Consider the following 11,220-nt stretch of genomic DNA (forward strand, 5'->3'; position numbering starts at 1 on the left):
TCAGCCATATTTATTAGTTCTTGTGAAACCAAATCTTTCATTGGAGTTTCCTAATAAAAAAAAAATGAATTTTAAATTTTTATATAAAGTTATTATCATCTATGTATAATAAGTCTATAGATCTATTTTTCATTGCATCTCTATTAAACAGATATAGTTCTAAGCTTTTTCTATAAAAATTTAAAAATTCTTTGCATTGTTTCTTAAAAAAGAATTACATAGTTGCCTTTCATACATACCTGATTTAGGATAGCTATTTTATGTTTAAAAATCAAATTATTTATATCCCTAAAAATATTTCCATTTTCTGTATTTAGCGAAATGAATTTATTTTTTGATTGTTGTTCAACTGATATAATTTGTAATCGAAGATGAAAAAAATCTCGTTCCAAATATCTAAATGTTGCTTGAATATTAAAAGTTTTTCCTTAAGAATATTAGAAATATATTAACATTTTATATAATTTTATATAATATTTTAATAATTAAATATTTACCAAATATACTAAATAGTGGACTAGTTTCGGTTGGATAATTTTTATTATTCAATTTTTGTGTGAAATTTTCTATTTTCCAATAATAGGAAAATATTTTCAACTCTTCATCAGAAATTAATGTTTTATTTAACCTTTCAATTTCGGCATATCTTGAATCAATTTTTTTAAAATTAATTATATTTTTCAATGATCGAAAGACTTTCTAATTCTCTAATAATTACATAATCATTTTTTTCTTTAATTTTGAAAATATGTAGTTACCTGCTAGACACTTGTTGATCAGATAGGTTTTTATTCTTTATATTGGAAGATTTTGTTGTAAAATTATTGAATTCAGATATAACTCCACTTGAATTTAATAAATTTTTTAATTCTTCAAATCTTCTTTCAATTTTTAGTTCCAAATTTTCAAATGATCTCCTCATTTCATCTACAATACTCAAAAGTATTCACATATGAATATACATATGTACATAATATGTTTGCGTATGAACATTTAAAAAATCATTTTTATGTTTGTTTATCTTTAATGTAATTCGGAAAAAAAATTCGTCTAACATTGAAATTAATAGTAAAAAGAAGAATGTATGTTAAGATATTTATACCTGACCCGCATACGCCTTTTAATGTTTTTGTTGTTTTTGCCTCAGCACTAGCTTTTACTTCACCAGCTGTTACAGTACATTCAGCATGCTGCATCTCATGTGGTTCTTCAAATAGAAAATCCATTTAATAAAAAAATTTCATTTTTGTACAAAACTCTTCACTTACCAAAAAAGGTTTCATTATTAATATAAAAACTTTTGCATGAATTATTAATTATTAATAGAATTATTAAAAAATATTTTATAAAAAAATATTTCATGTTTAATAGGTATAAAGTAATTCAAAATTTAATTTAAAAAATTATTGGTTGAATGTTGTAGGTACCTACATATTTATTATACGATTAAACTTACTTTTTTAAAAAGAAACTCAATCGATTTGGTATTTTGTGAAGTTTCTTTTCGCTTAAGTTTATTTTTATGAATGATCCTAAAAATAAAACATACATCTTCCGCTTTTGTAACATAACATAAATAATAATGATAATAAAAAAATTGTAAATAATAAGCAAATATGATTTTTTTTCTTCATATTTCATCTTTTTGTTTTTTTATAAAATAAGCAAATTTAGTTTCAACTAAACTATCTTTTTATTATGATGTATGTATGTATGTATAAATAAAAGCATTTGTTTGGGCAAGAACAGAAAGTTAACTTAGACAGAAGAAATCGAAAAATTGGATTTAAGGTATATTAAGGTCTACATTTCAAAAGGAAATCTTTTTTTTTTAAAGGAAACAAGAAATTCATTTATTATTTTAAAGTTACAATTAAATTTTTATTTTTCACCACATGAATGCGGCTTTCTCTCGCAAAATTCTTAAACCATATTTTTTCCATTCCATGGACGAAATCCAAAGTTCGGGTGCACTTTCTAAACATGACATGATTGCAGCCCCTTTCCATGAAGTTATTGCTGGATCCATTCCATGAATATTACTTGAAACAATTTCTAATTGTTCTACAAATATAAATAAAAATATGAACAAATGGCAAATTGATAAATATGCCATAATATCATACAAATAATATACTGTATTATATAAATATGACGATGTAGATATACATGTTAGATATGCTCATATGTATGTATATGAAAAATTATTACATTAATGCTTTTAAAAAAAAACATTTTCCTATTAAATGTATCTTACCTGTTCTATGTAAATATGGTATTTGTAAAGAAACTCTATTGTGTAACCATTTACTTATTTCTGGAAATTTCATTCCACCACCGACTACTAAAATGCAACTAAACATTTTTCGTTTTAACTCTTCGGTAGCTAAAATTATTTAAAAATTGATTTTTTTCTTGAATAATTTAAAGGAATGTTCACTTCAAACGTACGGCATCTTTCAATACTTTGTATAACAGCTTGATCAAGTCCAACAATTTGCCCACCAGGTAAAACAAATTCTTTGTCTGTTGGCTTTACATCTCTTTCAGCTTCAAGTGTATCTACTACAATATCATCATCTTGATTGTCGGCTGTAATTATAGCCCCGTCACCACCTTGAATTGGCTCCAATTGTTCACGACCGCTACGTCTCTAACAAATTTTTTTTATATTTAGTTTTAGCAAATCTTACATTTTAAAATTGAAATATTAAATTTACGCCGGTTTCCCGAATATAACTCGAATCAAAGCAGTCTTCTGAATCTGGTTGAATAGCTGAAGGTTTTTGTACTCTTGCTGTTTTATTTTTTCCCGTGATATTAAGAAGTTCTGTATTGAAAAGAGCAAGGGGAGCAACAATACATTCATCGCCTAGCTGAATTGTATATTTTACAATTTTTTTATTTGATTTAACCGTGAAATTTTTTTCTTGAGATCCGCATATGTCCTGTAGAATAATCAGATTACTTTTTGCCATATGGATTATTTTTGTTTAATCTGATAAATCTTACTAAATTAACATGGCAATAATCTTCTTTTAATTTTTTTAATAGTAAAGCATCTTGTATATTATTATTATCACATTCTTTGTATGGAAAAGCACACTTTTGCAGTAAATAGTAAAATGTTTGCGTTACATCTCCTCCACCATATTCTAAACGAACTCTTGTACTTGGATGTGATATTCCATCCTCAACACATGATACTGAAGTTTTCTGGTCTCCAACATCAATAACACAAGCATATCCCAATCCAGCACCGAAAGTAGCTGCAACATGATCCTAAAGAATTTGCTTACAAAACTTAAACCTAATTTTCATCGTTAAAATTGGCAAATCTTTGTTCGTACCTGAACAAGGAAACAACTTCCGAATCCCATTTTTATAAGCAACATCGTAGTAAGCTCCTTTAAATGACTACGATTATATATATCTGAAACAACTAAAACAGCCTTGTATTGTGAGAGGTCACTGCAAATTAAAAACATTGTTTTGCATGTTGTTTTTAGTTTAACATATAAAGCTTTTCATTATAACTAACCTTAATTTAATATTCATTTTTTCAGAGAGAGCATATTCCCAAATTGCTTGCAAATCTGCTAGTACCGCTGATAAAGATCCTCCAACATTTCCGTGTAAATTAAGATCCCCTTTACGAAAAGGGAAATGCAAATTATATGCTAAATCTGATTTGACATTTATTATCTATCATAGAAAAAGTAATGATCTTAGAAATCATCTGAACATTTAGTTGCTTAAACGTTATTTAGAAATATTACTTCATCACCAAAAATAATCTCCTTGTCTGGAACAGGGATATCCATTGCATTATCATCTATACATTCAGCTGTCGAGCGTCTATTGAAGGCTGAAATTTGTTGTGGTGGAGTAGCATACCGGCGTCTTCCATCTGATTGTAAGCACGATTGCAATGTATGAGAAACTTGTAATCTACACTCTTCGAACTCGTGCATTAACTCTTGTGACTAATACAAAGTAATTGCAATAAAAAAAAAATACAACTGTTTATAATAAACACCTTACCCTCTCAACACAAGCGGGAAGAAATGAATCTCTGTAAAAAACTCCATTTAAACGCCGCTTTCTTGCAACTGCATGTAAAATCCTAATAGGATTAAGATCTGAAGCTCTGCCCATTCTTAAATTTAAAGATCCTAAAAATGTATTTCTTTAGAATTCAAACATTTAAAAGCAAATTAATAAATCATTACCTGGGTGAATAACAATTATCATTTGGGCTTGAAGTTGCTGTTAAATTAAAAAATTATGAAAATTTATTGTAAAATATATGTACATATGTATATTGTATTAAAATTAATTGTTTTGCCTACCTCAGGGCATTCGGAAACCGGGGGCATTTTAAATTATATTTTAATGTCTACTTATAGAAAAAAAGAACACTTTAAATTTCAGATTTAGCAATATAAAATAAAAATGTTCCAAATCCTTATTTATGAAGACTAACCACACTTGTTATTTGAATTTGCGGCTTTATTTAATTTTTCATCTTTTTAAAATTCTGCACTTAATAGAAACAAAAACAAAAATAAATGAATACAGTAAAACCTTTAAAATCGATACATTAGCAAAGTTGCAATAATTGTTACAAAAATTTTTTTGCTATTTTGACAGCCGGTGGTTTTTAACGTAACTTAAGGTATCAGCACATGTCAAATTACTTATTAACATCTAGTTCAAAAAGGCACAAATCAAAAAATTTTTAAATAAAGTAAAACTTTCATTTAATGCACCTCATATAAATTACTGGTTTTTCAAAATCTAAAAAACGTTGTTGAACTCAAGATGCCGCGAAATATACATCTAAATTTGTGTTAGCAAATAGCATGAGCTTAAATGCGTAGTTTGTAAATTGAACGGTCTTTTTGGATCTATGAGAAAAACATAACGGAGGAGTTTTTGCTTTTAATTACAATATTCGAAATGAAATATTGACATAATCAATAGTAAAAAGCCTTTACTCTAGTTGTTTTCAAATTTGAGAATTTTTGGATATTTGAATTTTTGTAATAGGTATAAGATATTTTACAGGCATTAGTTTAATGTATACAAAACTTAAAAAAAAATTGCAAATCTGTACGCAGGAGGGCCAAAATTATTTGTGTGAAATTAAACTGGCAGCATTTATATTATGCTTGAAAATGTTAAATTGACATCCATGCTAGCCTTTTAATCGCCATTATGAAAAATGATTTTGTGTTCAATAAATTTTTAATTAATTAGAAAAAAAAGTATTCTTGATTAAAGCGTAAAAAAGAAATTAAAGCGACCAAATTGTAAATTTTGGTCACGTAATTGGGTTAATAAAAGGCAATGGAAGAAAATTCAGCTATAGACGCTATGCCGGATATTTCAGATCAAATAATCCCAGAATCGAGTTTTTCTGACGCTGAAGAGAGTAGAAAATCAAACTCTGAATCAGAATTTCGGTAAAAAGTTTTGCTATAATTTTTTTTCCATTAAAATGTGAATTGTTTTCTCTTTTAAAGATCAAATGAACAGACTGAAGAAGAAGAAGCCGCTCCGAAGGGTAACAATCATGAAAACGAAAATGAGAATGTAAGTAATCGATTTCTTTCATATGTAATGATGAAATTTATAACCAAAAAAATTCCAGCCCGATTTAAAAATGCCACCCTCTACAAATCCCAGTGAAATTTGGATTGAAACATCAACTGATACTGGTAAGCCTTATTATTATCATGCGCTGACAAGAGAGACCACTTGGACAAAACCTGAGGGACCAAATATAAAGGTTATACAACAACAACATATCTCAGCGGATAGTTCTGGTGATAAAAAAAACCAAGCGTCACATCAAAACTTTGATAATGCTAATCCATTATTAAATATACCAAATAGAGTACAGGGTAATGTGCCGAATCAACAGCCGCAAGCGCAGACACATCAGCAATCACAACATCTGTCTGGTAATAATCACGATAAGAAGCCTCCATTAGGGCCAGGACCTGGAATCCCAACACATCATCAGCCGCCTCCGCATATGTTTCCACCACCTGGAGGGTTTCCTATTACACCAGGTAATTTTAATAATCCCCCGCCGTTTTCTGTTCCGCCTCCAGGATTTGGAAATGCACCACATCCTCACGCAGGGGCCCCTTGGGGGATTCCTCCATGGGGAATGCCACCCCAAGCGGCACAGCCACAGCCAACTCCTCCAAAAAATTTAATTATTAAACCGGGTGTGATAGATCCAGGGGTAATATCTCGTGCTGCGGAATGGTCTGAACACAGGGCACCAGACGGTAGACCATATTATTACCATGCTGGCCGTGGTGAAAGTGTTTGGGAAAAACCTCAAGCTATAAGAGATTTGGAAGCTGCACGTCTAGCTGCTCATTCTGGAGCACCACCAGCTTCACCCATAATTCCTCCGACAAATATGCCACCTCGCCCTTTAATGCCTGCAAATGCTGTGGTAATACCTACAGGACCAGTTGAGCATTTAGGATTCCCGCCCTTAATGGGACCACCAGGCACAGGTCAGTTAATTGATCCAATGATTTCTAATCAAGTTGTGAATGATAACAAATCAGATAACAAGCAAAAGAAAAAGGAAAATGCTGATACAGAGAATGCAAAAAGCGATCAAAATGATAAAAGCCAAAATAAAAAAACAGCGGTTGTTGATAAATCTAGACCAGTATCCAGTACTCCTATCAGTGGTACACCCTGGTGTGTTGTATGGACGGGTGACGGCCGAGTTTTTTATTATAACCCTTCAACGCGTTCATCGGTTTGGGAGAGACCAGCAGAACTAAAAGACAGACCAGATGTGGATAAAGCTGTAGCCAGTTGTCCGAAAAATGTTCAGTGTAGTGCACCAGAAAATAACTCAGAATCGGAAAAAAGTCATGAAACAGAAAATAATCAAGAATTTGAAATACCAGCCAAAAAAGCAAAATTAGCTGGTTTGTATTCAAAAATAAGTGTATGAAAGGAATAATTATTCTTTTATAAAAATTTTTCAGAGCCAAAAGTAGAAAAAGATGCTACAAAAGAAGCGGCAATTGAGGCAGAAGTACGTGCGTCAAAGGAACGTGCCTTAGTTCCATTAGAACAACGTGTCAAATCTTTCAAAGAAATGCTACGCGAAAAAGATGTATAATAATTAATAAGTATTTTATTTAAAAATGATAGCATAACTAAATTACTCTTTTAGGTTAGCGCATTCAGCACTTGGGAAAAAGAATTACATAAAATAGTTTTCGATCCAAGGTATTTATTGCTAACGTCTCGGGAACGAAAACAAATATTTGAAAAATATGTAAAGGATAGAGCTGAAGAAGAGCGTAAGGAAAAGAGAAATAAAATGCGGCAAAAAAGAGAGAATTTTCGTGATTTACTTGAATCGGCAAATTTACATTCTAAGTAAGTTAAAATTTTTGGTAATGAAATTATTTTTGTTTTGTAAATTTTGTTTTTCTCTGTATATTATAAATTTATTTTTGCACTCTTAGCAGAAAATTAAGCACATTTGAATTTGGATGTAAATGTCGATCTGCCAAATCATAACTTATGAAAAGGGTTACATTATCCGTCTAAAGCTTCTGAACTTTTTGTTCTTAGAACCCGGATTGAAATGTGCCTATTAAATACTTGGAAATTATTAAAATAGATGCTAATAATTTAATTTTTTAGGTCATCTTTTATAGAATTTTCATCTAAATATGGTCGAGATGATAGATTTAAAGCAATTGAAAAAGGTAAAGAACGAGAAAGTCTGTTTAACGAATTTATAATTGAAGTTAGAAAACGTGAAAGAGAAGAAAAAATGCACCAAAAAGAAAATGTGAGTTATTAATTTATAATTTCTTAGTAATTGGTATTCAAAATTTAATTAATTTTTTTTTCACTTGGTTAGATAAAGAAAAAGTTTTTGGAAATGTTGAAGGAGAAATCTGATATTACACGACATACAAGATGGTCAGATGTTAAAAAACGTTTTGAGTCAGACAGTCGGTATAAAGCCGTAGATAGTTCTTTCTTACGAGAAGAATATTTCAACGATTATTGTTATTATTTAAAGGAAGAGAAAAAAAAGAACAAAGAGAAAGACAGGGAACGTGATAAGGACAAAAAGGATAGAGATAAAGACAAAGACAAGGATCAGGAAAAAGATCGTGATAAAAGTTCAAAGAAGAAAAATAAAGATAAAGAGAAACATAAAAAAGATGAAGGAGATGATTCCGATAAAAGCTTAGATAAAAATGAGGTAAATAAAAAATTGAAATTAACAAATATTAGTTTATGTTTTAAGTGAACTTCCATAAAACTTGAGGCGCACACACAAATTTTATTTTTGATAAATTAAATTCACTATCTCATTTAAATAAGCACTTCGCTCCAAATTTTATAAATTGTACTTAACTGTTTTTTTCCAAATCAGCCTTGTTGCATGATTTTGTTAATCTTAGTGAAATAGTTTCTCTCACTGTTATCAATTTATTTTCGAATTAGCCAATTTATTGATAAATTATAGATAGAACGCACATTTACGAGTATTTAAAATGAAATCACAATATAACTTTAAGATTTTAAAGACACTATCGTCTAGGAAAAAGAATTGTTATTAGAGTTGATTAGAAAATTCTACAAATTTTAAGTTTTCAATAATAAAATAATAGGTCAACAAAAATTGGTAAGTTTTTTTTTTTGTTTTTGAAAAATTATATTAGGAATTTAAATTTTTTTTACTGTATTATTTGTGTATATATTTATTACTTAAATATTATTTTTTCATATATATTTATTATTCAAAATAATGCATTTATATAAGACTTATTTTGTTATATAATAATTAGAATGATATTTCGAAATCTGATGAAGAAATTGAGAAGAAACAGAAAGAAAGAGATCGTCAATTACGTGCAGAACAAAGTATTAAAGAAAGAGAAAAAGAGGTAAACAATGAAATTTTTAAATTAAGTAATAATTTCTAATTTTTAAATATTTTGTCCAAAAGGTCCAAAGATCATTAGCGAATCACTTAAGGGATCGCGATAAAGAGAGAGAGCATCACAAAAGAGAGGAAGCAATGAGGAATTTTAATGCACTTTTAGCAGATTTAGTACGAAATCCAGATTTGACATGGAAAGAAGTCAAAAGACAATTAAAAAAAGATCATAGATGGGAGCAAGTAGAATATTTAGAAAGAGAAGACAGAGAGAAGTAAAAACAAGAATAATTGTATTTGAAAACATTTTTAATGACGCATCGATCTATTTTTTATCTTTCAGATTATTTAATGTTCATATTGATATGCTCGTACGTAAAAAACGGGATAATTTCCGAGAAATGTTAGATGAACAAAATTTGAATTTAACAGCAACTTGGAAGGATGTTAAAAAGGCAATCAAAAGTGATCCAAGATATCTTAAATATAGTAGCAGTGAAAAAGTAAGAAACTATGATTTTGCTCTTTTTGCTCTATTTTATTCAATATTTTATTCATTTTGTTTTTAGTGTGAGAGGGAATTTAAAGATTATTTGAGAGATAAAACAATAGAAGCAAAAGCATCATTAAGAGAATTATTGCTGGAATGCAAATTGATAACACATAAAAGTTTTGAATCAGTACAAGAAAATCCACTGCATTTGAAAGAAATTGAGGATATATTAAAAAATGATAAAAGGTAATTTTTAGAAAAAGTATAATCGATTGTTTTATTATATAATTGCAATTTATATGTTTTAGGTACTTAATGCTCGATCATATGGATCATGAACGATCCCAAATTATATTATCCTATTTAGAAGATTTGCATAAAAAAGGACCTCCACCTCCACCAACTGCTACAGAAACAACGAGACGAAAATAAATAATATTTATTTAATCTTTGACATAAACTTTATTTGAATTTTTTTTTTAACAAAATAATTAAAATCTAAAAATTATAAAGTAAAACAATTAAAAAAAAAAAACAGTTTTTATCTTCGAATCTTTATGTAAATTTATAAATAACAAAGCGGAAAATTTTATTGATATAATTTTTAAAAATAAATCCAAAAATATGATTCTAAGTTCAAAAAACCAATATTTCAATTTTCTAATTAAGACTTTAATTTGACTTTATTTCAAGTTTGTTACTTGAGTAACTTTCATTTTAATTTTATTAAAATTTATTTACTAATAAATTTTTTAAATGCTATTGAAAATAATTATAAAAGTATAATTTCAATCATCGGGAAAAAATTTTAATTTAATTCATTAAGTCATTTAAAATGAATCAAAAAAGAACTAATAAAATTTTCTATATATAAAATAATATTTTTTATTAAAAAAAATTCGATACATTTGATGGTGTTCTTTTAGATATTAAGATGATAATTTAACTGACATGTACGGTAAACATTTGGATATTTCTAGTGTCTTCAACATTCATTAAAATTAATGGTAATTTTAATTTTTGTTTCGAATGATATTTGAATAAACTAGATATATTTGGAAATTCTTCATTAATTATTAAAACTCTAAAATCTGGATTACCGTTTCCTTTATCTTTCTTTTCAAGTAAATATAAATCAAAATCAGGCGATATATCTTTTAAAGCCGTTTCGTTTTCAATATTTGTGTTAGTCGCTTTTTCAATTTTAATTGAATTAAAAATGCTTTGTATTTTATCTTCATTCATTTCACTAACCTTTGCTTTTTTAGAAATTCTGTATTTTGAAAAATCTTCATATGGATCCTTTCTTTTACAAGAAGTTTCAGTTATGTTGTCATTGGAACTTTGGATATTTTCCGAATAAACAGTTTTCTGTATAATTAAGTTGAAATTTTGTCTTATTTCTTTCATTTTAGTTCGTTCAAAATAATTTTCTGTACGTCTTTTGTTCAACTTCAAATTTTCGAAAAGATTTTGCCAAATATAAGATTGCTCATCAATAAAATCATCATTTTCATTAAATTGTCTTAATTCCAATCCACATCTCGTTAAAATGGAAGTAATAATATATTTTTTAAAAATTCTATGATTTTCTTCATTTAGTATTAAGCAGTAAGCTTCCTCTAATGACAAAGGCAATTTCTTATAATATATTTCAACATGATTCATTTCCAAATAAAACAATATTTTACAAAAGTTTAATTCACCGTTTGATCTAAACCTAGATTTTCCAATTTGTCTAAGAATTTCAATTATTTGAATTTTCGGATCA

At 28.1% G+C, this 11,220-nt stretch overlaps 3 protein-coding genes across 5 annotated transcripts; 1 reads left to right on the forward strand and 2 right to left on the reverse strand.

Moving 5' to 3' along the window:
• LOC129613587 (uncharacterized) lies at positions 1 to 1,226 on the reverse strand. The gene is made up of 4 exons (XM_055527717.1): positions 1,103 to 1,226; positions 759 to 927; positions 498 to 646; positions 1 to 50 (listed from the first exon to the last, which is right to left on the reverse strand). The coding sequence occupies exons 1-4, from the start codon at positions 1,224 to 1,226 to the stop codon at positions 1 to 3; spliced, it is 492 nt and encodes a 163-aa protein (XP_055383692.1).
• A 647-nt stretch (positions 1,227 to 1,873) lies between these two features.
• Positions 1,874 to 4,563, reverse strand: LOC129613443 (actin-related protein 8). Of its 2 annotated transcripts, none has more exons than XM_055527498.1 (11): positions 4,353 to 4,563; positions 4,233 to 4,269; positions 4,045 to 4,175; positions 3,780 to 3,986; positions 3,542 to 3,705; positions 3,351 to 3,471; positions 3,013 to 3,282; positions 2,721 to 2,948; positions 2,467 to 2,653; positions 2,258 to 2,386; positions 1,874 to 2,064 (listed from the first exon to the last, which is right to left on the reverse strand). In XM_055527498.1, the coding sequence occupies exons 1-11, from the start codon at positions 4,377 to 4,379 to the stop codon at positions 1,889 to 1,891; spliced, it is 1,677 nt and encodes a 558-aa protein (XP_055383473.1). In that variant the 5' UTR covers positions 4,380 to 4,563; the 3' UTR covers positions 1,874 to 1,888. The 2 variants fall into 2 exon arrangements, with proteins under 2 accessions (XP_055383473.1, XP_055383472.1); XM_055527497.1 differs by having other exon boundaries at positions 2,452 to 2,653.
• Positions 4,564 to 5,206: 643 nt separating this feature from the next.
• LOC129613436 (transcription elongation regulator 1) lies at positions 5,207 to 10,039 on the forward strand. 2 transcript variants are annotated; one of them, XM_055527488.1, is made up of 12 exons: positions 5,207 to 5,468; positions 5,529 to 5,598; positions 5,657 to 6,971; positions 7,032 to 7,162; positions 7,223 to 7,431; positions 7,702 to 7,852; positions 7,925 to 8,275; positions 8,865 to 8,963; positions 9,026 to 9,231; positions 9,300 to 9,459; positions 9,526 to 9,695; positions 9,758 to 10,039. In XM_055527488.1, the coding sequence occupies exons 1-12, from the start codon at positions 5,353 to 5,355 to the stop codon at positions 9,879 to 9,881; spliced, it is 3,102 nt and encodes a 1,033-aa protein (XP_055383463.1). In that variant the 5' UTR covers positions 5,207 to 5,352; the 3' UTR covers positions 9,882 to 10,039. The 2 variants fall into 2 exon arrangements, with proteins under 2 accessions (XP_055383463.1, XP_055383465.1); XM_055527490.1 differs by lacking the exons at positions 5,207 to 5,468; positions 5,529 to 5,598 and having other exon boundaries at positions 5,691 to 5,831; positions 5,902 to 6,971; positions 9,758 to 10,037.
• The last annotated feature ends 1,181 nt before the right edge of the window (positions 10,040 to 11,220 follow it).

This window comes from Condylostylus longicornis, unplaced genomic scaffold, assembly GCF_029603195.1.
Source record: "Condylostylus longicornis isolate FDR11 unplaced genomic scaffold, ASM2960319v2 ptg000084l, whole genome shotgun sequence".
In the NCBI taxonomy this organism is placed as follows: Eukaryota; Metazoa; Arthropoda; class Insecta; order Diptera; family Dolichopodidae; genus Condylostylus; species Condylostylus longicornis.